The sequence below is a fragment of the Malania oleifera genome, chromosome 9 (genome assembly GCF_029873635.1).
Source record: "Malania oleifera isolate guangnan ecotype guangnan chromosome 9, ASM2987363v1, whole genome shotgun sequence".
NCBI lineage: Eukaryota > Viridiplantae > Streptophyta > Magnoliopsida > Santalales > Ximeniaceae > Malania > Malania oleifera.
The window spans coordinates 28958577-28985850 of record NC_080425.1 but is presented as its reverse complement, the minus strand read 5'-3'; the positions used below and the strand labels follow the sequence as shown (position 1 = coordinate 28985850).

At 37.9% G+C, this 27274-nt stretch overlaps 1 protein-coding gene across 3 annotated transcripts in view; it reads right to left on the bottom strand.

The window, feature by feature from the left end:
• LOC131164554 (serine/threonine-protein kinase TOR) overlaps positions 1 to 27274 on the bottom strand; it is a 134696-nt gene that overhangs the window by 92625 nt on the left and 14797 nt on the right. For all 3 annotated transcript variants that reach the window (XM_058121828.1, XM_058121830.1, XM_058121829.1), the window contains exons 6-11: positions 17744 to 17903; positions 17473 to 17616; positions 17192 to 17361; positions 16891 to 17095; positions 16620 to 16814; positions 9094 to 9246 (exon numbers count right to left, since the gene is read on the bottom strand). In XM_058121828.1, the coding sequence (XP_057977811.1) occupies positions 9094 to 9246; positions 16620 to 16814; positions 16891 to 17095; positions 17192 to 17361; positions 17473 to 17616; positions 17744 to 17903 (1027 nt within the window). The remainder of the gene's footprint in view (positions 1 to 9093; positions 9247 to 16619; positions 16815 to 16890; positions 17096 to 17191; positions 17362 to 17472; positions 17617 to 17743; positions 17904 to 27274) is intronic.

The window sequence follows — 27274 nt, the reverse complement described above, 5'->3', positions numbered from 1 at the left end:
ATATTATTTATTATACAAATATTGATAATTTAGACATGAACGGTTAAATAAAATATTACTCTAAGTTTACTTTTTTCATATAATTTCAAAAGCACTTGTGATAACCTTTTGTTTCAATAAAATAAATTAAAAGAGAAATTTCACTTCACTCTCGAGGTTTCGATAAATTTCGACAAATTTCGCTAAAATTTCGAGGTTTCGATAAATTTCGGATGATTCGTTGAGATTTCAACGGAAATCGACAGCCATTTCAATTTCGAGGGTGATGGAAATCGGAAATTTCAACGGAAATTTCGACAGTTTCATGGAAATTTAAGACCATGTTCATAATTTTGTTTCGCAGCCACAAGCATGGAGACTTAACTTATCCTTGGAGAAGGATACAACACGCATGAAAGCAGTGAATTCTGTAGCCCAGCCTACTCTGTGAGTAGCCAAGCAAGTGACTGTGAAGCTTGGGCAGTGGGAAGATCATGTGAATTTCACAGCAGTGTCATTGGATGAATTTCACAGTGCTGATGCCTTCTTCTGGTTCCCTGTGTCTGATGGGAGATCGCCCTTGCATGGTGCAAGCCATTGCAACGGAAAGAAACTTTGGGAAGTTCCTTTCTGTCATTAAAGGGTGAGCAGACATATCTAGCCATGGTGGTGGTAGATAAAGAAGTAGGCTAAGAGTTGGTGCCTACAACCATCCAAGCGGTCTTGGACGAGTCCAAGGAGGAGATGCTGGAAAAGCTGCCTCACAACTTGCCTCCACAACAGGGTGTCGAGCATCTACAGAAAGTGATCGACAGGCTGAGGGGGAACAGTCTATATGTGAAGAAAGAGAAGTACTCTTTTGCTCAGTGGAGCATCAAATTCCTTGGTCATGTGATTGAGCCAGGTCATATCCGGATGGATATGGAGAAGGTAAGGGCAATTCAAGAATGAAAGATCCCAACGACAATGAAGGAGTTGTGTTCCTTTCTAGGCCTTACCAACTATTATAGAAAGTTCGTAGGGGGGTATTCGCAGAGAACGGCTCCTATGACAGAACTACTGAAGAAGGGTCATGGGTGGAAGTGGACTAAGAAGTGTCAGGGAGCCTTTGATGACTTGACGGATGCCATGATGAGAGATCCGGTACTTGCTCTCCCAAATGTTATGAAACCTTTCGAGATGCAAACAAATGCATCAGACTTTGCCCTTGGAGGAGTCTTGTTATAAGAGGGACATCCTAATGTGTACGAGAGACGTAAGCTTAGTGAAGCAGAGCGGAAGTACACAGCTCAATAGAAGGAGATGCTAGCGCTAATACATTGTCTTTGCGTGTGGAGGTATTAATTACTTGGGTCAAGGTTTTTGGTGAAAACAGATAACTTACGTGTTAGCCATTTCTTCACACAGCCAAAATTGACACCCAAGCAGGGCCGATGGCAGGAGTTCTTAGCAAAATTTGATTTCTCCTTTGAGCACAAGGCGGGGCACCTGAACCAAGTCGTAGATGCACTGAGTAGGAAGGCCGAGCTGGCAGCCTTGCAGATGGTAGCACACTTGACTGTGAGTATTGTTACCACGACGATGCAGGAGTGCATCAAACAGAACTTTGCCAAAGATCCAATTGCGCAGAACCTAATGAAGCTAACGAAAGAGGGGAAAGCATGTCAATTCTAGATGGAAGATGGATTGTTGATGACCCATGGTAGCCGGCTCTTTGTGCCATGAGCTAGTGATATGAGGAAGACACTGTTGAGAGAGTGTCATGATACCTTGTGGGTCGGACATCTAGGATGGCAATGCACTTTGGTCTTATTGAAGCAGAGGTATTATTGGCCGCACATGCGTCATGATGTGGTTGATTATACCCGAACTTGTCTCACTTGCCAAAAAGACAAGGTGGAGTGGAGGAAGATTGCAAGGCTGCTAGAGCCCCTACCGGTACCATCAAAACTGTGAGAAAGTGTCTCACTGGATTTCATTACCAACCAGCTCAGAGTGGGAGATGTAGGGTCTATACATGTGGTTATAGACAGATTTTCGAAGTATGGTACATTTATACCTACACCAAAGTATTGTTCGGCAGAGGAGACTGTACAATTGTTCTTCACAAATATTGTGAAATATTGGGGTGTTCCCCACGAAATTGTCAGTGATCGAGACTCAAGATTCACCGGCAACTTCTGGACAGAACTTTTCAGAATCCCCAGTTCATAGCTTGAAATCTCTTTGAGTTACCGTCCACAAATAGGCGGACAAACGGAGAGATTCAATGGGCTACTGGAAGAGTACTTGCGCCACTTCGTCAACACCGACCAAAATAATTGATGTGGTTCAGTTATGTTTCAATGCCCAAAAGAGCTCAACAACCAACAAGAGCCCTTTTGAGCTTGTTACAAGCCAGCAACCACTATTACCTCACACAGTGGACGAGTCGTACAAAGGAAATAGTCCCAAGGCGTACATCTTCACCAAAGAATAGAGATAGAATGCAGAGATTGCCCGAGCCTACCTGGAGAAAGCTTCTAAGCGGATGAAGAAATGGGCAGAATAGGGGAGAAGACTGCAGCACTTCAATGTAGTTAACTTGGTGCTTGTTAAGCTCAATCCTGAACAAATCAGGTCACTACGAGGACAAGATAGGAGACAACTTCGCAAATATGAAGGACCAGTCCCCATATTGGCCAAAGTTGGGAAGGCCTCTTACAGAATCGACCCTCTGACTTGGATGAAAGTTCATCATGTGTTTCACATCAACTACCTCAAGCCGTTCAATGCCAACACCGACAATCCAAGCAGAAGTCAGTTAAACAAAGTAGAGTTGAAGACAGTACAACCTGGCAGACGTGAAGTTGAAGATATCCTTGCAAATAAAGAGTTCACATCCTTAAAGAAGAAGTCGCGGGACTTCTTAGTGAAGTGGAAAGGCATTGGTGATGAAGAAATCAGCTGGAAGTATGCGAAATATATGCAACCATTTGTGCACAATGTTGGAAGTGTACCTAGCGTCAAATACTATGAGGACGTCGATCGCATAAGTGGGGGAGCGTCACGAGCCGAACTTGTTCAGGACATTATGCTTGTCTATGACCGCTTGTCTCGTGCGTTTAGGATGGATTTCCATCATGTAAATCCTAGTGTAGGTTTACTTTCTAGTAGTAGTTTCTCCCTATGCCAAATAAGGCAGTAATAGTATGACTCCTCGGTCACTTTGATGTTTCCTAGTGCTAGAGTGAGAATTGCATATAAAGCTCTTTAGGGGAGGGTGAATGTTCATCAATCTTGTTAAACTCACTAGCTATTGTCAACGCGTTTAGCCTACTTTCCCCCCTTGCTAAACACACAATGTCAACCAGGGTATTGTTAATGAATTGCTTCAATGTTTACTACTTGCTTGCCACTGCTTTCATAATTGTTTAATGCTTCCGGTGATATTTGATTGAATGATAATGAAAGTGTTTCGTGGATGAATTGTGGTAAACGATAGGCTAGCCAGTTAAGCAAGAGTGTTTTAGCTAGTGCTGCACGGTCCTTTCACAAAGGTGTGAAATAGTCGGCATGTGACACTTGGAAACCCATCTGGAAAACAGCAGCCTCCACTAAGCCTGCTTTCTTTGTGTGGGAGGCACGCTGGGAAGATTTTAACCCTTGAAAACCTGCAGAAGATGGGGGACAACACATTTTTTTTTCCTTTGCTGGCTGGATACCTTTCCAGGCCCATAACTCTTCTCCCGCATATCTGGACCTGATCAAAGAAGTGGCAAAGTTCCAAAAGTTCCTTGTCCAGGAGCAGTGCAAGAGGATGTGGTCAATGGATTCAGCATTCCCTAGACATGGAAGCACACCTATTAACAAGAGGCAACCCCATCTTTGATCAGGTCCAGATATGCGGGAGAAGAGTTATGGGCCTGGAAAGGTATCCAGCCAGCAAAGGAAAAAGAAATGTGTTGTCCCTCATTCCTCCTGCCATCCTTTCGTTTGTGTGGAGGGAAAGAAATAGGAGAGCTTTTGAAGGATTGGCTACACCCTTACAGTAAAGACCATTGAATTGCATAATGAGCTGGCATAGTGGGTTGTTTGAATGGTTCTCTGGTAATTCAGCGTGAGTGATCTTTTTGTTTTTGTTTGTACTTGGGTCATGTCCCCTTGATGCCCGTTAATAAAATTCTCTTAATGTTAAAACAAAATTGTATAATGCTCATAATGATCATATGATGCACTCCAGAGATACTATAAATAGAGAAAGAGACAAATCACTAAGTTAAGTTCTCACATTACAGAAAATTCATTTTTATTATCTTTCTTCTGCTCAACATGTTACTGGAGAGATGCCACTAAAAACCCTACAGCCCTAAAGCTGTCATCATCATCATGTACATTATCATGAATGCCCAGACCCTAAACAAAATCAAGCTAATGCAGTCTTCGACGAAACTGTCGCTGGAAACCTATCCCACCACAATCTCTCACATAAGCAATTACTCCAAGCCCCCTTCCAAAAAATAATATCACAGTTGCATTCAGCGGCTGCCAGTTAGATTATCCCTGAAATTTTATCTCCAGCTGCCTGTGCACGCACCCTCATGCACCATTCATCTCCAAGCCAGAGCCACGTTCTAATGCATGAGGAGCTTTCTGGTGATGTGTCTCTCTCCAGGTTGGTTGATCTTGATGTTTTTCAAGTCAAAAGACTTGCACTCCCCTCTTTGCCATCTTTGGATTTGTAAAAGGAATAATAGGGCTACACAGGAGGTTTCATAGGGCCAAAAGTCAAGAAGAATCTTACATTCCATCTTTTGAGGTGGGCATTCATAAAGGTTAGTAAAAGAATGCACTATAAATATTGACAAAAAGTTGCAGAAATTTCTTCTTTGTAATTTATATCTTCTCGTTCACTTTTCCATGTGATAGTGCAGATGTTGAAACAATCATCAAATAATAGATACTAAAATAAATCAAAGAAAAAACAAAGTCAATAGATATAGAATCATGGAAAAAGGAGACTGAAAATTACTACTACTCTGCTTCTAGAGAGGAAAGAAAGAAACACGAACGCACAAGCTCTCTCTTTAAGAAAGGAAAATTCAACAAAGGATGGCCAGCAAGGAAGCAAACATGGGAAAACTAAGTTGAATGAACCAATTATTTTCTTTGAATGACCACTCCTTTTGGCTACAAATTTCAATGACAAAGATCAAAGATCCAAAGAATGGAGATCTTATGGCTCCAAATTAGGTCCATAATTCAAACAATATGATTAAAATGAGAAAGAAAACAAAAGAACCTCCATGGACTAGAAAGCAACCCAGCAATCCAATGAGTCGAATGGGAACAGTCACAACTCACAAGCAACATAATAAAACAAAGTACTCAAACACAACTAGCATGGAAATTGCTACTAGTTTTTGCTTTATTATTACGGTACCTATAGTGATTTAACATGACTCGCGGGACCTTAATAAATCATACAAACAATGAATTTTGGTCACCGGCATTACATTTCAAGAAAGATGGCATTTTATGCATTTTTTGGTGGCTATAGGTGTTTTGTGAACTTGCAATGACATAATTGTCTAACCTTCAATATTTGATTAACTAAAAAATATTGTCATTTGATTTTTCAAAGAATGTGTGACTTTCAGAAACAAACAATTCCAACAGATTCTAGAATATGACCTCATATATGGAATATTACGCATTAGTACAATATTTAAGGTAAATTGGAAGATCTAATCCCAATGATAGTTCTCTCCCTCTAGTTATAATATATGCCAAGTGCATGACAATGACCATAATACCCTCTGTAACTCTTAGTTAAGTTAACAATACTAAATAAACAATAACCCCACTCCCCCCAAAATAAAAGCTGTAGCATGGATATAATATGCTCCGCACTTGTTACAAATCTATTTAACTGGAGCAACCCCTAAAGGTTTAGGGTGTGTTTGGTTCAGTGGTTAAGACTTATAGGACTGGACTAGACTGGACAGAATTGGACTGGACTGGCTATGGTCATTATCATATCCCATATTTGGACTGGACTGGCTATGGTTATTATCATAAGACTTCAGAGACTAGAGCAAACAAAACTAAAGATAGGAGATTGGATAGCAATAAACCGTAAAAAAATGAAATTAGGGATTGGGTACATATGCTTTAAATATTCTAGTTAGCAACACAAAGATCAACATCTTCAGAAATAGTATCATGAGACTAGGATCCAGGAGGTGTAGAAGTAGAAGCTAGTGGAGTCTTCCCTTGAGTCGCTATTGTGCATACACCTGCAAATAAGGATAATCCAAGCAACAAGAAGGATGCAAGAAGACTGTAGTAATAATAGGATATGAAAGGCTAGGCAAAGGAAGGGACTCATCAAGAGCACGGCTCAAGGAATAAGAATATAGTGTAGACTCAAAAAAGGCAAAATAGGCAAAGATAAAGAATCGATAAAAAGGATAAAACATCAATATCCTTTTTGAGTGCAAGAGTAGCCCAAAAAAATACATTTCATTGCACAAAGATCCAACTTATCCATTCCTGGACTTAGCTGATCGACAAAGACACGCACCCAAATATGTGGGTGGCCATTGGGAAGAGAACTAAATAAGGTATTTGACCACCAAGGACAAAGAATAGGATTTTATTGATGAGCGAGCGAGCAGTGAGCACAGTATGACATCGAAAAACTTTGGGGACATTCATCACTCAACAATATTCACAGTTTCCTCTCTACGACTCCATTTTGTTGTGAAATGTAGGGTACTCAGGTACTATTAAGGACTATTACTACAAAGTATCCTGACTAGTACATCAAACTAAGTCCTTATTTGAGAACGGGAGGCACAAAATATATTAAAGAACTAAAAATAATATTTCATCAAATAAAGCCAAGTCATCCTAGACTACTCATGAATAAGCATAACAAAATATAAAAACCGTGACAGGACTAGGACTCCTTACATCAAAATAAACTAAGATTAAAAGTCTGATCACTTGTTTATTAACTCAAATAAAAAGGAACACAATGTGCTTTCCTAACTCACATTCAAGATTAGACACAGAACTCAATATAGGAACTACTTGTTTTAACTTATTCGATGAGGATAACCAAGGCAGCAATAAATTTAAAGTGGAGTAGCAGGAGCAATGCAAGCAATAGGAGGAGAGAGCAACCCAAAGTCGTAAAGTCTACCAGCCTCACGTCCTATGCCAATACTCTTCCTCGTCTTCAGATCCTAACTAACAACACTCGCACTCAAGATTAGACACAGAATTCAATGTCAAAACTACTTGTTTTAACTTGTCCAACGAAGGATAACCAAAATGGCAGTAAATTTGAAGTGGAGTAGCACGAGCAGTGCAAAGGAGGGTAGAGTGACTCATAGTAAATTCCACCTTCCTTGCATCCTATGCCAATAGTCTTCTTTTTCTTCAGATCTTAAATAATCAGTAAATAAGGTAAAGAATAATTTTTCAACCTTGTCATCTTACTGACAAACATGAAATTCAAGAGAGAAGTCGAAATATACAAAAAGGAAAGAAAAAGAGATTGAGGGAGTAAGATTTAGTATTCCTGTCCCTTTAACTATAGCAGTGGACCCATAACAAGGGTAACTCGAGGAAGGTTTTCCAAGTACCGATGGACGGTAAAAAATTTCATTACACCTCTTAAGTCAATGGAAATAGAATCTAAGACCAACGACAAACAGGAGCAATACTAGATGACATGCAGACTATATGATTACCTTTCTAAGCAAAAGATGCAATGTGATGACATGCTTTTAGAAATAACCTTGAATACTACTCCTCTGAGACAATGATACTACACTGTTTACAAATGGCTGAACAAGTGATTGATGAGGGAAACATACTTTGAGGATTCATGGACCCCATCCCGACACACACAACCACATCATTGAAGCAAATCACAAACGCACAATGAACAAGATAAACAAGCACAACAAATTGCAAACACATCAACATAACACTGTTTCAAGTCCCAACAAACAAAGTAAACACCAACAAACAACCTTCAAGAGTACCACATGATTATTCGAGAAGCGCTGCACATGAAAAACTAAAAGGTGAGACCAAAACTCAACAATATAGCCATAGAGAGATTCTAACAATATAGGGTCAATTTAGACCAAAAAATAATTAAATGAAGCCTCACATACCCACATGCAGGGTCGGCATTTCCAAACTTCAACCAGTGCATGAAGACAGCTACAGCAATAGGATTTCAGGGGTTGGCAGATTGGCAGTGTCTCTGGGTGGCTATGATGTTGAATTTGCAAATATGAAGGGGTTGGCTCCTGAATTGGTTGTCTCATCCAGGGAATTTCCAGAGACTGCAGTGTCTTCCAGCATCTGCTGGCTGGTTTTAGGCCTACGCCCGGCAGTGCTAGCAGTTCTCCTTTGATGATTGACATGCAAAGGATTTAGGGTTTTAGGCTTTGCTTTGATGGTGGATTGGCATTTAGGGTTCAGGCCTCGAGCCCATGCTCTCATAGTCTGATATCACGTTAAGAGTATTGTGTAAACTGGAAGATCTAATCACAATGATTAGTCTCCCTCTATTTATAATATATGCCTAGTACCTAACAATAACCATAATACTATTAACTAACTTGTAGTTAGTACGTCGACAATAATAGCAAGTAACCAATAACCAGTAACAAACAATAAATATCATTGCAACAATTGAGAACCCTGATCCAAAGGTAACAGTGCTACACGCCTACACCCAAACCAGGAAATCCCAGGTTCAAATCAAGAAAACATCCTCTCTATTGAAGGAGGTAAGACAGCATACATCATGCCCAGCCCAGACTCTCATTTTTACATTGCAACTCAGTGCACAAGGTGTTCTAGCTTTCCAACAACATTATAACAAACTATAGAAGAATTCACGTAAGGGAAAAAAAAAATAGCACATAAGTGGAAAGAAAGCACAAAGGATGTCAACAAGTTCGAATGCTAACATACTACTTTATCCCTAAAAAATTTAAAATGGAAAATAAATATAGATAAATTTAAAACAAACCACTAAGGTCGTTGAATGGCGAGTACCAATTCTCAAAGATAACATACATCTAGAAATTGCTGAAATTGTACCTCATCATTTAAAGCAGCAAAAACAGCACTTAAACAATCAGCCTGGGCTAAAAATTCATCAAACCCTCCATTTGCGTGCAGAGAAGAAAAAATTGAATGTCGAACAACAACATCAGCATCAGCAACAGCCGTAATGAGAAGCTTTTCCACAATCTACAGATAAACATTGGGTTAACACACATATAAAGCACTCTAAACATCATAAATATGGAATTAGGTGAAATGGCATTATATAAATCCTAATAGATACATCAAAAACACAGGGATATTGCCCTTAATCAAATTTTTTTCACAAATAAATATGGTCGTTTTGATTTCAATAAGAAGTTGCTTACTCCAAAATAGAAACAAGACCAAGAAGATCAGTTAAGATGGGCAATCGTGGGAGAGATTTTTATCCCATATGACTTAATGAACACCAGTGAGTCCCCTCCAATATCATCTTTTTCAAGCCCACCTTGACAGAATAGGATAGGACCATTAGGGCCGCTTTGCCTTTAATAGCATCGAGGGGAGGGCAGCATTCATTCTATCCAGGCATAAAGAAGAGCTCCTGTAGAATCTCTGCAAACTGCTGCAAGATAGGAGCTAGATGACCTAATTGCCACATTAAACTAAAGCTTGATGCAGCTTTCAGGAGGCAAGGTCACTCTCATGTGAGCAAGGTCTTAAATTTCGATTTCGACTCAAATTTCAAAGCTCCAAAAGTACGGAAATTTCGATGGAAATTTCGATTTTGATGTCAATTTCGATTTCAATTTGAAAAAATAACGAAAACTAGTAGTAAAACATGGAATTCTTTGTGAAACTTTAGAAATGGTTAAAAAATATAATAATATAAGTTTTAAGACTAATATATTACAAATTAAATACATCTATATTTTGTATAGGGTGGAAAAGTTTTAAAATAGTATTTGTATCAAACATGTTTGTAAGATAATGTACATTAAACAGATTCAATTACTGCAAATGAAATTCATAATTCATTTAAATATTATTTATTATACAAATATTGATAATTTAGACATGAATGGTTAAATAAAAGATTACTATAAGTTTATTTTTTCATATAATTTCAAAAGCACTTATGGTAACCTTTTGTTTCAATAAAATAAATTAAAAGAGAAATTTCACTTCACTCTTAAATCTCTCGTTTGAATTTCGACGAAATTTCATTGTGTAGTTAAAATTTCGACAAATTTCGCTAAAATTTCGAGGTTTCGATAAATTTCGGATAATTCGTTGAGATTTCGACGGAAATTATGCAAGACGGAAATCGACTGCCATTTCGATTTCAAGGGGGACAGAAATCGGAAATTTCGACGGAAATTTCGACAATTTCATGGAAATTTAAGACCATGCATGTGAGGATACCTCAGGGCGAAAGTCTTTCCTTATTTTCCAATTGTTGAACATGACAAATGCCGCAACTCATGAAGGCTATTTCCTTAAACCATCACCCAACAAGCTCACCAAATGCATTTCATAACAGCAGTATAAGTAAAACACATTTACAATCCTTTCCCTTTTACAATCTCTGCAAACTGCTGCAAGATAGGAGCTAGATGACCTAATTGCCACATCAAACTAAAGCTTGTGCAGCTTCCAGGAGGGGGGTAAGGTCACTCTCATCTAAGGATTCTTTGAGGGGAAGTCCTTCTTTACTTTCCAATTGTTGAACTTGACAAATGCCCCAACTCATGAAGGCTATTTCTTTAAGCCATCACCCAGCAAGCTCGCCAAATGCAATTCATAACAGCAGTATAAGTAAAACACATTTACAATCCTTTCCCAAGGGCCCTATTAACTGAAAACTATATTGACTTCTCCAAGCAAGTTCAGCAACAAGAGTCAAAAAAAACCACCACCAGATATGAGTCAAACAAACCAAAAACCAAAATGGTGGTGATCCGTGTTTCTACTGTACAAAGGTGATCTTTCTACTGTAGGCGTTCTTCTTTTTGACAAGCTTGACTATGCTTTGATGCCGATGTCCACAAAACAAGAGCAGAAGGTGACTTGAGGTGAGCCTCCAGAAGAAGAACTCTCCAATATTTCAGTCAGTGATACAACACTTGGGAGGAAGAAGATGAATGAAGGATTTGAGAGACTTACCTCTTGTGTAGAGTTCTTCTTTATCTAATAAAAAATAAAGACTAGTACAAATAAGCTTTAAGAATTTTGAAAATTTATGCGCTGTTGATTCTTTAGTCTAAAACAAATTCAACCATGTCAAAATTATTTCTCCTGACATATGAAGTAACAGTTATACTTAGTTGATTTATGAATTTCATTTACTAATAAAGACATTTAATATACTCACCATTTTATAGTTTGCACATTATATGCCATGATCTTGTAAATTATGCATTTTATTACAATACCTTTTAGCTCTAAATCATGCATTATTATGTGTACTAACATTCCGGGTTCTCAAGAGTTTTTCATGCTTTACTGCTAATCAATTATTTATTAGGAATCAAAAAAGAAGACATATTTTTATACACGGATTTTACTGTAACATTTGGTCAATTTATTACTGAGTGAATCCTTTTGTTATCAACAATAAAAACTTTTACAAGGTATAGATATTAATGCTAGCTCTAATTATTTTGAAATTGTACACACTATATATCAATTAGCTACAACAGTTTATTCAAGCTTTCGCATCTACATTGAGTTGATTTATGAATTTCATTTATTTGAATTGAAGATCTGTAATATGCTTACCGACTTACAGTTGTTGGTTTAGTGCATTTTGTAGACCATGGATTTCTCAGTTAGGGATCTTATAAACAGTATCTAAATTCTCAAGTTATAACTATACAATTAATGCCTTAAGAATGTAAAACTATGCGTCTGAACCATGGTTTTAAAACCTAGACCAGTGATCGACCTCGTAAAAGCACTGGGTCGGTCCAACCGGTCGAATCCGTGGGTCAAACAAGCAGTGGAACCGGTAATGTTAGTGTGTGTGTGTGTGTGTGTGTGTGTGTGTGTGTGTGCGTGTGTGTGTGTGTCTATATATATGTTTGAATGCACAGAGTTAAGTATAAATTTTACAATGATAATATTACATTCATGATTCATCAAAGATGATATCGTAAAAATGTTGATCATAATTATATATGAGCTAATTAAATGAAATAACAACAAACTAAGCCTTAACTCCCACTGGGTAGGGCCAGCCACATGATTCATTTTCCACCAATTTATAAGAACATGTGCAATTTCCTTCAATAAGTTAGGGAATAATTAAATCCTTACTCACTATCTCATTCCAAGTTATTTTAGGTCAACCTTGTCCTCACAATAATTAAATCCCTACTCCTTTTACTGCCCCTCACAGTAACTAATTCACTTTTCCTCACTAGAACACTATTTGGCCAACATTGTAGGTCCCTAAATTAAACTCCCCCTCCCTTATCTTCTATAAAAGCTATGCCTAACTTACCACGAATACGTTCATTCTTTAATTTATCGTTTAACATTATACCACTCATCCATCTTAACATTCTTAACTCGGCAACTTTTACTTTTTGAATATGTTGTTTCTTAGTCACCCAACATTCTTATCCATATAGCATAGCTGGTCCTACAGCTGTCCACAGAACTTCCCTTTTAATTTTAAGGGTATTCTACAATCACACAACACATTTGAAGCACTTCTCCATTTTACCCAACCTACTTTAACTCTATGCATTACATCTTCAATTTCCCCTTTAACTTGCATAACGGATTCAAGGTATCAATGCTATTGATTTCTTCATCACCAAGTTCAACCTTGTCTCCAATATTCCCCCTGATATGATTGAAATTACATTTCATATATGTTGTCTTATTTCTACTTATCTTAAAGTCTCTAGATTCTAAAGCTTCTATCCATAATTCTAACTTAGATTCTAGTACACCCCTAGTTTCATCAATCAAGACTATATCATTGCAAACAACATACACCATGGAACCTTATTTTGGATACTACTAGCAAGTTCATCCATCAATAAAGCAAAAATATAAAGGCTCAAAACAGATCCTTGATGCACACCTATTGTGTTGGAAATTCCCTAATCCCTCCACCTATAGTCCTAACATTAGTCATTACTCCATCATACAAAACCTTAATGACATCAGTATACCTATTGCATACGTCCTTTTTTTTCTAAAACCCACCATAGAACTTCCCTAGGTACCTCATCATACACTTTTTTTAAGTCAATAAATAACATATGCAAGTCCCTCTTCTTTTCTCTAAACTTTTCCATTAATCTTCTTAAAAGATATATAGCTTCTATGGTAGATCTCCTAGCATAAAACCAAATTAATTTTCTGAGACCTTCATTTCTAACCTTAATTTTTGTTCAACTACCCTTTCTCACAATTTCATTGAATGACTAAGTTTAATTCCATGATAATTATTACAATTTTGAAACTCACTATTATTATTAGCCAAATTAATACTAGAAGGCAAAGAGAAGAGTATGATTTTAATTAATTTTTTTTTTATTAAGGAGATAAACAATTAGAAATATATTTAATGCATGAGCACTACTAATTGTGTACATTTATTTTTTATGTGAGTAGTTTACAATAATAAAACTAGGTCACGTGGTACGGCGGTAGCAAGTGGATACTCTCCTTCTATGTAGGAATCACCCATCGTTCTAGTCCCGCCGGCTGCAGAAAGCTTTCATGCATATTTTTTGGTGAAGAGGCAGGTCATGATGTACAAGCAGTTGTCCTGCCAAAGACTTCGGTTTGTGCTGGTTCACGCTGGTTCTAACTGAGTCAACCGGGTCAACACTGGTTAAATGCAAATTCAGTTTCTGCATGGTGACCAGATTGGCAAGATTACCGGTTCCGATCAAACCACATCAGACAGGCCAGTCCGGTCCAAGTTTTAAAACCATGGTTTGAACTTTGAAAGAAATATCCCAACTTTTTGAACTTTTTTCAAACAAAAATGTTCCTAATGAAACCACAAGTGCAATGCTCCATTTGATAAAAATGTCCTCAACTTTTAATGCAAATATACATGAGCTGCTCAAATACAATATTACATTTGATTAAAATATAGGTATTTTCTAAATTTTTATACTCAAATACTTTTTTTTAGCAAACATACATGAAAATAATATTAAATAGCCAACCATTTAACAAAAGAGTTCAGCACTGCCATTCAAAGCCACAGTAATATAAAAGGGTTAAAATTGTTCTAACAAAAAGTCTAGAGTCTATTTAAAGGTTGAGATGTCACCTTAATTGTATCAAAACAAATTTTACACACATGCATTTAGATCAGTACAATTAAAGCAAAAAAGTGTTTTAACTTTATATACTAAATAACAATAATCAACCTTGTTGAAAAGTTTCCATTTAACAAATGTTTCGATTCTCATCAATCTTTCTACTATCAATTCCATCAACATCTAACAAACAATAGCTCACCAAAACATCGAACTCTTTCCCAGACCAAAACCACCCATCACCTTTGAATCCTTCAGGTACAAAGATAGAATATCTTTTGCCTCTCCATCCATGGCTTAATTCCAGGAATTTTCCTGCCCTCATCACGTGAATCACCATCCAATAATCAACAAAAACCCACACGAGATCTAAGAAAACCCTTGCTTAAATTTCCAGCAAGAGATAAGAACCCCTGTGAAAACCATCTTGCTGTGGCTGAAGAAAATCGAACCCACCAATCGCACTGCCGATGCTTCTCAAAAATGAACAGAGCTCCAACCTTCCGTACTTTATCCAATCTCATATTGAAGGATTCCCCTTCAATCTGGACTGAACGAACCCCCATCATCAATAACTAAGAGCATCTCAATCAAGAGAGTGAGGAGAGAGAGAATGAAAGTCATTCGCGAGAGGAGATATATCTTGTGTCCTCAGTTTAAAGACCCACTAAAAGTTGCAGCTAGGAAGCATGAAGAGCCTTCAAGAGTTCCTCCTTTCCAGTCGCTATTGGCTTTTGAGAAAGCAACCAAGGTCGAATTTGAACAAAGGATGGGAAGCAGTGAGCCTTTGAGAGAGAGCAAGGGAGCTAGGGCTTCAAGCCTTCAACAGAGAAGAGGGTTGAGTCTAGCTAGAACTCCAATGAAGCTTTTGCTCAAGGCAGAGATTTTCAATGGGTCACGATTCACACTAGGGCTCCAACAAATCTCCTGAACAATGGATGAGATGCACAAGCTTCAGCTCTGACGAGCAAGTGAGAACTGACGACTACCAGCAACTTCTGGCGTCGCCAAAAAAGACAAACTGCGCGGTGAAGCGTTCCTCAAGAGTTTGTACTAGCCATGGTTTTGTACTTTGTTTGCTTGGCCATACTTAGCTCGAGCCAAATTTAATGAACCACCTGGGCTCAATAATCCAAGTCTGTGCCACAGGGTGACAAAAAGTATGTGGCCTTGCCCATGACTATAAAGCACCAGGTAGAATTGTCATGCTACATCAGTATTAGTCCTCGTCTTCAAACAAGTACGCATTTCCGCCTCTCAGAGATTGTAATTGCACAAAAAGCTCTTTAAGGGGGAGAGGTGGCGAGCTCCACCACCCCCTCTTTAGTTTCATCTAAGCTCATCAAGAGTTTAGGACTTTTTACAAGGTACATAGTGCTATGAATCTTCAAGTCAAACCATGTGTTGCTTTCACAGCAGAGGCAAACTATTGGATTCATAATAGACCAACCACATGTCCCATTTGTCTTCACATTCCACAATTGCCAGGAAGTCTTCGAATCTCAGCTGGATTTAGGCTTAGCAGCTTAAGACCAGATGGTTGGGGGTTCACATGATCGCCCAGTTAAAAGCTCAGAGGATGCACAGAGATTAGCCCACTATCATATTGTCAGTCACCTCAATAAATGACGAGCAAGATCATGACAATTGGGACGCAATTCTCTTCCACTATACATAAACTTCCCCCTGTATCACCCATTAGAATTTTTTTTTTTTTTTTGGTTACCTTGCCTTAGAACTCACTTCTCTTTGAACTTTTTCCTCATTTCAACACCCATCTGCACTACTTTCTGACAGGCATATAAACATTTTAGCCCTTAAACTTATCAGAGATAGCTTTCTTACCCCCCAGATTCTCCACTGCTAAAGGCCCACTAGAAGTTCTCACCTCTGCGCAGATTTCCTCCAACATTGTCTTGCGACTCTAGCATATTCCCAGCTCACTCACCCATGACCAACAAAGATACACATCCAAATAATAACTTAGAAAACAAAAAACAAAAAAAGAACGTTTGGAAGCTGACAGATTATGCCACATCACAAGTTTTCCACATGAACTAAAATTGTGCAAAAACTACAAAAAAATCCCGCAATACTGCATTCTTGAAGAAATTACTATAGTATAAAGTCCCCTGAAAATAAATGCCATCACTACATTAAAGAAACTAATTACATAGCCGATACAAACAAAGGAAAGATGTTGTAACTGAGACACGCAAGTGAATTTTGAGTGGATAAGGAAAATACAAGAGAAGAAAACTTTCAATATGTTTATAAACCAACCTCTTCAACAAGACGCCTTCTCTTTCCATTAGCTCGATTGGACCTACTAGAACTGAACTGTGTACAGGTTATACCACCAAAGGAATTTCCAACTAATCTGCAACAACACAGAGCGGCATCTTTCCGTGTGGCACCATCTTCATCATCCAAATACACAACAACTGATTCTCTTGCAAACTCGAGAAGCTCATGGCCCTACACCACATAAAAGCCCCCTGATTAAATGACTGGAAATAAATCACCATATACCAGACAGTACAAGTACACAAACCTTGAAATTAAAACGAGCAAGCGTTTGCAAAGCAAGTTGCACGAGGGCAGGCCCACTGAGCTCTGAAACTTGCAGAGGGTTATTAAGTGTATTTCCTCGAACCACGGCAACTGCTGGCCTTGCCTGAGGGTAATGAGATTTCGAAAGTGCTACAGAAATGCAATCAAGCATCCTATCTTGAATGGTGGGCAGCAAGGATGGAATGCTGAAATAACCATCAATCATATAGAAGATTCAATATCTTATTTCCTTGATAAAATTAAATATATAATCATCACAAAATATGTTCGTCCCAGCATACCTGACAGTGATTTGCTCGAGTGCTTCAACAAGCACAGGGGAAAGAGCAACTGAGAACATCACATCCAAAAGACCACGTATGTGAGTTTCCATATGAGATCCCATGGCTTTTGCCAGGCTTCCAACACAGGCCAAAGCCTCCAGTGACGGTCTGCCCTTACGAGGAGCAATCTATAGAAAGAAACAGAGATTCAGAAAGCATATAAAACCTCTAAAGTAATAGAAGAAAGAAAACTGACATGCTAGTGGAAGATCAATGCAAACAAAAGCCAAAAGACATACTGCGTCACGTAAGTGAGACGTAATTGTCGGCAAATATTCAACAAGTTCCCCATCCAAAGCACCGGCCATCTCCCCAAGAGCAATGAATCCACTGGCACGTTCAGCTGGCATTTTTAAAACAGCAAGGATATGGTTCATGCATATCTGGACAAAAAATTGAAATTTCAGTAAGAACATAATTGGTCTATTAAGCTGTGAACTTAAGCAACTGAAAAACTTCTTGCAATGAGGTACATATTGCTTTAAAATGAATACAACAATACTCATGAACCTGTAAGTAGTTTGTGACAAATCTGTCACGCAAGAAATGAGCAATGCGAGGCAGCAATGAAGTTATGCTAAGACGAACAAGCCGATCCCGGTGCTCTAGATATTTTACAACAATATCCGCAACTTCTCTGTACCTTGACATCATGAACTCTCCCGTGTTCCTGGTTATTTAAAGTACAATTCATCCCAATCAAGACTCAAGAGCTGAACTCAAAGAAAACGAAGCTGATGCATTATATTGTAATAACAAGATGATGTACACTAAAATGCCCAACAATTGTTTTACCAAGGTGACAGCAGGTAAAAATTTATTTTGCTGACATATTCATAAGAAACCATCATTTACTTAAATTAATAGCTGTCAAAAAGGTGTAAATCTATGTATTTTTTTATATAAGAAAAAGGAATTATATTAACAACGAACTAAAGAGTACAATTCAAAACGGTAAGAACAAGATAGATGCCTCCCATGAAGAAAGAGAAAACAAACAGAAAAATTACAAAATTCCTGCCTTGCAATCCCTAACAAGATTGTGTGTTGACTTTTTGGGTCCGTCTCCTGTTTTGAATATGACAACCCACAAAATCTCATCTGTGTGCTTTGAGTATTTGAACAGGGTTATTTTTCTAAGCACGGATGACAAATGAGAAATGGAAGCCGTGAAGCATACCCCAGCGTTTTCCATGGAATTGCAAAGGAGCAACGCATGAAGACCGATTTTATTTTCAGTTGTATTATTATATTTTCTTTTATTCATGTTGGGTCTGTAATAATTCAAAGGTCTGTAATAATGAATGCATAGCATGCATGGTAGAGACTATAAGCTCAAGACCATAGTTTGACCTTAGGGATCACCCTTCGGTCGACCTTCTGTCGACCGACACCATATTTTTTCGGTGTCCTAAAAAAGACCTAGAATGACCCTAGGACACTCATACATGTACATATATATATGGTTATATGGAAAGGATGATCACACAAGTAATTAGAACCGAAATGTACTTAAGATGCATGTTCGGTCGACCGAACCTCTCAAGCATAAATTTGTCAGTCGACCGAACTGGTGACCGAGTCAACAGTTTGACCACCTCCCGGTCAACCAAGCCATGCTCAGTTCAAAACCTCCTGATCGACCGAACTCCCACCAAAGTCAACATTTGACCATACAGTCGACCGAGCCCAAATCGTAAGCCAACAACCTGGTCAACCATACCCACAAATGGGAGAATCCAACGCTCCGATCAACCGAACTACTTAGTTCAAAACCGCATGGTCGATCGAACCGCACAGAAAGGAAAAATCGCCTTGGAACCTTGTTGACCGGTCAACCGAACTTCTAGTTCAAATCTTAATCGGTCGACCGAACTTGCACACTCAATCAACCGAACCTTGCCTTCGGTCGACCAATGCTCTTGGGTTGCTCCAATATTTTTACAGCGGTTAAAATAATAAAACGGGGTTAATTGGGTTAAAATGTATTAAAACATTTATAATAATTCCCTATGTGTCCTGGACGATTATAATTAAGGGATAGTCTATATATACCCCCTCATTTGAAATGATTAGCATCAGATTAGCAATCTTAATTAGGAAAAATCCTCTGAAATTCAAAAATCTCCTACACTCTTTTTTTAGCCTCCTATACTCATTCTTACCAGATTTTAGAGCTTAAATCTCCTTGTAAGTATGATTGAGTGTTCTTCTCATTTGGCTTAAGCTCTCTCTTGTTCTTGTTGATTGAGATTATTTTATTAGAGAGATAAGCTTGAAGTTTCCCTAGGACACTTTGTTAATAAGTCTTCCCTAGGAATACTTCATTGAGCCTTTGAGTTTTGCATTGTCATTGCAATACTCAAGGAGTTCACATTAGATTTTGATTGCTAAAATATTTTACAAATCATTTTCAAAATATCTCTTGTGCTTATATTTGAGAAATATATATTTTTGAGATATTTGCTTGAGTGCTAAAAGATCTTTGTTGCTATACCTTTTGATTGAGATTATCATTTTAATACAAAGATCAAATAAATTTTTTACAAACCATTGTTGAATATCTCTTGTGGTTTATTTTGATAAAAACTTTTGTTGAGATATGTGAAGTATACTTGTGATCTTTGCTAGTGCATTGTGATTGAGAATATTATTTTGACACAAAGATCCTATCACATACTCTCGCATGCTGCTTGATATATTGACATTGTTTAGAGAGTAGTCACATTAAACTTCATCGAGCTTATAATTCGTATCTCTTGGAAGTGCATTGGTTATTGCATGCGCGTATTGATACAAATCTACTTGTTGGAGAAGCACTGAAATTGTACACGAAATTTATATTGTAAATTTGTTGTATTCCAGGCGCGGCCTGAGGGGGCGGTAATCCAGCCCGTAAGGATTGTTAGGGTCTTCTCCACCCCACAAGGAGAATTTGTAAAGGTTGAGGTCAGCCCTGTGCTAATTGACCTAGTTGTATTAGGTGTCACTCCACTCGTGAAGTGAGGCTTTAGTGGAATCCTCGGGCTTGCGAGCTGAAGGCGGGGACGTAGGCACAGTTGGCTGAACCCCGATAACATATCGTGCGTGTTCTTTATATTTTTGCAAATTTATTTTCCGTACTTTCATTTTCAGCACATGTATGTTGTATGCTTGATTCATTATATGTAGTACATGTGTTGATTGGGTTTATAATTGCATAGACAGACCCTAGGTTGCACAATACTGCTGATTTGGATAAACCTAGGTAGGACAAAATTTTAAATACCCAATTCACCCCCCCCCCCCCTTCTTCTTGGGAATACACCAAAGCTAACATTGTGCGGCAGCGAACCCCTAAAGAACTTGAAAGAACAAACCCAAAGAGGCCAAAAAACACTGCTCTATCCCACTACAGACCCAAGGCGATTGTGCATTCATTGAAGAGTCTCACACCCCTCTTGATCCATAAGGTCCAAAAATAACAAAAAACCACACTATACCACAGCACTCTCCCTTCCTGCTCTTACCGAAACCTCAAAATCTCACTAGAAAAAAATCGCCCATCGCCCTAGGTGGCACCCAAGCTTCATCAAGAGAAAAAAAGAGGGCACTCCAAAGATGAGTAACAACCCTTCTATGCAAAAAAAGGTGAGCAATTGTTCCGTTGAGTTCTTGGTTGTGATTGGGTTTGGGTATTATAAGTTCACTCTTAGCGTCCATTCCATACAATAGTATTACTTTAAGCATCTCAATGATATTGTAGTCTGTGTAGACCATGACTTCTCCATCACATCAATCAAATAAAGAGAAGCCTCTTGGAATGACCACAGGCATCCCACTTTTGTTCAGTTGTGCGTTGAAGAAGTAAACAAGGGGAATAAGCTAACTTCAACTTTTAACACTAGGGGATGGAGTGAAATAAGGAGTGAGTTATTTGCCAAAGAAGGTGTAACATATTTGCAGAATCAAATCAAGAACCTCGGCAATACCAAAGCCCTTTTCAAGTATTGGGAATCACTTGAAAATAAATTGTCTTACCATTAACCCTAATACAATAGGGCTTAATGTTGACAATGAAAGATGGGTTTTATTTGTTCAAGTAAGCTCGTTATAATGCCAACTTCTTGTTGTGACAAACTCCATGTGTTAAAACTTACAACTAGGCATGTACAGTTCTATTACAGCCCATCCATAGTGTAAGCATTTCCCTGATAGGCCTCTACAACATTTAGAGCAGCTACGGGCTATTTATGGTTGTACATATGCAACAGAGGAGAATAATTGGTCTCCTTCAATGAGCAAACTACCGAATTTTGGCACCGCATCCAAAGGGATGGAGCAACTTGTTATAGACGAGGGGTTGGGAGAGAGTGATGATCCACCCTTTAGTCCTACCAAGCAGCATCTTGTCGAAGGTGAACACTGTTCATCTGAGGAAGGGCAACGGATAAGGAGTAGCAGGGGTGAAGGATCTAGTAAAAAGAGAAAAGCTCCTCGAAGGGAAGCTATGACCGAAAAGAATGGAAGGTTGATTTACATGATATGCAAATCAATTAGTAGCAGAGACATAGAATCAAGGCCTCCACCTCCCCCAAATGCCATATTTTCAATGTCAAAATGCATTGAAATGTTAACTAGCATGTCAGCACTTATCCACCAAGAATTGGACTAATATGTGGATGCCATCGAACTCCTTGAGAATGAGGGAGAAAGGGTTACTTTTTTATCCATGCCAAGTGATGAGCTTCGCCATCTTGGTTGATTAGAGAGGTTAATAGATTGAAGTAGCTGCATTATTTTGTTATGATATACATTTTAATCCATATAACTATGTTATGTTGGTACTTTCATGTATGGAATTTTATATTTTGGATTCCATGATGTTTGACAATGTGATCGTTAGGTCACACAATGTATGTATTTCATGTTAACCTATGCTCTTTTTATGTATTCTGCCTCTCTTGGATATTAAGTAATTATTTCTAATTTAAACATCATCAATAGGAATATATATGTCATTAAAAGCAATAATACCTGAACTTTATGTATGTATGTATGCATTGTGTGTAGAAATGAAGAACATGAAAAAAGGATTTCTTTTTCTTGTTGAGATGTTGAGACTATGAAAAAAGGTACTTTGTGTCCTGCAAAAATGCCTATGAGAATACCAAAATTATCAGGTCATGAATTCATGCTTGAAACATTGAATGGTCATGATGGTGTTTGCAAAGAACTTTTTTATATGAAAAGACATGCCCTCTTGGATCAAGAAAAAACAGTTCAGGGAAAGGATTTATTGCATGACAGAAGGGATGTGATCGTTGTAGAACAATTGGGCATATTTTTAGGTATTGTTAGATATGCATCTGATTACTGTTTTTGGCATGTGATAGGTTTCAACAATTGACTCGTCACTTCAATGTGATCTTAATGGCATTATCTCACTTTGCCATTGACATCATCAAATGACATATAAGACTCACAAAAACACCCCAAAAATCAAAAATAATGAGAGGTATTGGCTTTTATTTAAGGTATGATAGTTAATTTTTTGTAAAATGCACTTGCCATTTTTTAAAATTTGTTTTCATCAATGATCACATAAAGTGACCAAATTTTGTAAAATTGATTTTGTTATAGGACTGCATAGGTGCAATTGATGGAACATACTTAAATGCATTTGTGGGAGCAAACAAACGAGCTCCATATTTCCGGCGCAGTTAATTTGCACACAAAATGTTATGGCCACATGCTCATTCGATATGCCATTCACCTTCGCACTTGATGGGAAAGAAGTGCTAATAACATGTTGTCTTTGACTGCTTGAACTAAAATTTCCCCATCCTCCACTAGGTGTCATTGTTAACATGTGAGCACATTCTACAAAATTTAGGTCTTGGTACAAATTGGAGTATTGCATAATATATTTTACTTTTCATTTGGGACATTTCATGCAATTGATGTCTAGTATCCCAATACTTATGGTTATATGGCTCCATACAAGGAAAATTGATAACGTTTACCAAATTTTAGAAAGGGAAGTAAACTACAAAATTTTTTAGTGTTTGAGATATGGACAAACATGTCTCCCTTCTCAACAAAACAACAGAAGTATATTTTAGTTTTTTTGAATGACATTACATAGTTTATTCAGCTGAAAACACAATCATGATGAATTGTTTGAAGTGTACAATGATGAAAATGTCTCTTTGGAAGGTGACAAAGCAACAAGTTCAAGTGTTCTGAAGTATGGGATATTTGATGCTGCATGAGCACAACTGATGAAGTAATATGAGAGCCGAGATTGCTGATCAAATTTTTCTGGAACGTAATCATGTGTAATCCTTGTTGAACTTTGATGTACTTGGTGCTCAGGTTGTAACATGAATTATGTTGTTTGAAGTCAAATATATTTTCAAGAGTTGCGCAATGCATGCATAATTTCAAGAACTGTAGTTTGTAGTAGAGTTGCATAAGGAACGCATAAGAAAAAATCTAACGGAAGAGAAAGGGTAACAGATTTTGTTTAAAAAGTGAGTAGTCCAATGTTTTAAAAGGCGAAGGCATAAGGCGAGGCGTTTTAACCCTTAAGAGGCAAGGCAATAGCCTTAAAGCATTGGGACATAAGCCTTCTGATAATTTTTTTTTAAGATAAAAAATATGTAAATAAATTTTATATATTTTAAAAATAAGGAAAAATTAATAAAATCACAAATATAATTTAAAAAAGAAAAATTATATATACTTTGCAAACTACTTGTTGGCCATTCAATAATGGTTAACTTGAATACATGACATAAATCTTGACAAGAGATAGCTATACTATTACAAAGTTCAAACTATTTTCATGATCTAAGATACAACTCTCAATTATTTTGGAAAGGTTGAGGTTTAAGAGTTTTAGAAATCAACTCATACTACGACATTCCTTTTATACAAACATGTGGTTAAAAATTTTTAACCGATTCTAACTTGAGAATCACACACCCAAAATGTGTAAGTCTCAACAAAAGGACACAAAAGGTGTGCCTTTTGTAAAAAATGCATAAGCCTCAGCATGTAATGCGTTAGCCTTTTTGAAATTTGGTATTTTAGATTGAGCCTCGAGGCATTTTAGGCATGCCATGCACACTGGTGATTATTACCTATTTTATAAAAGTAGACAGCCAAACACAACTTACTTTATAGGTACTTATCATCAAAACTAATTTTTAAACACATCCAAACAGCACTTATAACTCTCAGCACTTTTTCAGCTCAGCACTAACTATCCGCACTTATCAAATCTACTGTTTTTTTAAAAACGCATTCTGCATAAGTGGTTCCAAACAATCCTTGAGAGTAATAAACCAATCTAGACAGAATAAAGCACCCTTCCATCCGTCCACCTCTTTGGACATCTTCACCACAAAATTCTGAAACCAACAGACCTAAGATTACCACCCAAAGGCACCCCTAGTTAAGTCAAAGCCCAACCTAGGATGCCAAATCCAGCTAAAGAAGACAGACTCCAAAAATCTAGATTCACTCAAATTAGTACAAGTCATTCCACTTTTTCCCAATATTTATTTTTAAACCATAAACCCTCTCAAACAGTGGTAAAATAGTAAAGGGCGTCCTCGAGCCACAAGGCTCCCTGCTTTGCGAGGGTAAAGGGAGGGTCGTCCCAATGCGTGCAGCCTTATTCCTGCTTTTATGCAGAGAGGCTGTTTCCTTGGGCTCAAACCAACGACTGACCAGTCACAAAGGAGCAACCTTACCATTGATCCAAGGCCCGCCCTCAAACAGTGGTAAAATAGTAAGCACATTTAAAAAATACTCCCCACGATCTTCTAAGAAAACAATAGTATCATCCAGGAACATATAAACAATACACATATACTTGCCTCAATTCCCTTTAATTTTCTTAAATCAACAAGGACTGCCTAACTTAACATTTTAATCATGCAAAATTTATGAATATAAATTTGTTCTCCCAGACCCCGCATATGCGGGAGCTTAGTGCACCGGGCTGCTCTTTTCTTTTTTTTAAAAGATTATTGATTATGCTTAGAACTGCATCATGACAAGAGACTGTACAATCACATTTAACTTTAATTAATAAATTGTCAGATTGGTATTTGACAGCATATAGACTATACTAGACTGTAATATTACAACATCCACTGCAGCATCATTTTAAAATTTTATTTGAAAAAATAGTATCTATTAGTCATGTATGTTATATAATCATATTCCTGTCACTGTGAAGGAAATATATTATGCACATGCACTAAATAACAAAATGACCTTGGCCATTGGTACTGCAATTTATGATAAAACATTAATCACAAAAGAACTATACTAAATAATCATCAATTTGTATTAAAAAAATTATTTAGCCATCTGTTCTTTTTTTGTTTATAGAAAATGAAATTCAACAGGGGAAAGATAACACAGTAACAGCTAAAACAGGACAAGACATCCTCCAGACAAATAAATAAATAAATCAATCAATCAATGAAAAATAAAGAAAGATGACAAAAAAATGGATTATTTAATCAAGGAAACCTTCCCATAGTAATTCATAGAGCACTATGGAAGACGAATTTGGGCTTCGTTCCATGTGGCTCTAAAGGTGATGGATAACAAAGTTTTGGAAGTGAAGTTTGTAAGTTGGCTAGGGATCTCTGTCATGAGAATGGTGAAAAAGAAGGAGGTGCTCAGCGAAATCATCGCTCATGAAACCAGGTGGGCGGCAGTGAAGAAGACCAAAGGGAAAAGTTGTGAAAGTAGTGATCTGCCCTGGAGCCAGGGTATGATTACAGGAGAACAGAATCCAATAGCTCTCGTTCAGAGACATCGATTAACAGTCAAGGCAGCCAGGCTTTTGGCCAGGCTTGTGAAGATGATATAGGCAGCTAGGGTTTCTCTCAGGGAGGATGAGAAGATGAAAACTGGGCCCAAGAGCTTGCTGGTTGGTTGTGTTGGACTTGGCCCAGTTATTTGAAGCAGGAGTACCTTCATTTTTGAAGCTGGGCCATGTTTTAGAAGAGGCCCATAATGCAAATGGGTCGGACTAGAATATTTATTCTGGAAAAAAACAAGAAGGGTTCTTTCTATTCTAAGATGTGCCGCTCTAATGAACAGGCACATTGTTCAAACATTGTTGACAGAACCCAGGAGTTGGGAATCATAGCCCATGGGTCCAGGGTCTTCATTCTGAAAAGATCAGGGGGAAATCGTTTACTGAGGGCTCTTGTGGTAGAGGCACAAGAGGCTTCTAATGGCAAGAATCAAGGCACGAGGCAGAAGAGAAAGCAGGGTTCTTCAGCTGAGATGATGGATTGAGTAGGGAGATTTTAGTCAAAAATGGAGCAGGAGCCTTATTCAGTTGAAGCTTGGAGGTAAGAATCAGGAGTCTTAGCTAAGGTTCGCATCAAGAGATGGGTATTTCTGGGAACTACAAGATGGAAATGGATGAAAGAAAGATGGCTGTGAATACAAAAGTCAATAATCATCAATCATTAAAAGGAGGGGAAAGGTAAGAAAAAGTCGTTTGTTAATAATTGTATGAATTCAAACGTGGCAAATTTTTTAAAATAGATGATGCAGGGAATTTTTATGTTGAGGAATCTCTGAATTGCACCAAGTCTAAAGTAGAAAAAGGAGAGAAGAAAGATTTTTTTTTTTTGTGGGGGGGGGGGAGGGGGGGAGAGAATAGGGCAGCAACATTGACAGTGATTTTGCAAGCGATAGTGGTCTGTTGCTGGACGAGATTTGAAGAACTGAATTATGTGTCACACTCTTTTGATGAACAGCTGGATACTTCTTATGTGTGTCTGTGTGACCTGGAGCCTGGAGGGCATAGGTTCGAGGCATGGAAACAGCCTCTTGCAAAAATACAAGGTAAGGCTGCATACTATAGACCCATTGTGGTCTGCACCTTCCCAGCACCCCACATACATGGGAACTTTGTGCACCGGGCTGCCCTCCTCCAATTGAAACTTTGGAGGATGTATCTTTTTTTGAAGAGGGGCGTATGGACAGGACCTCGGTTAAGAATAACCAGAATAAGGA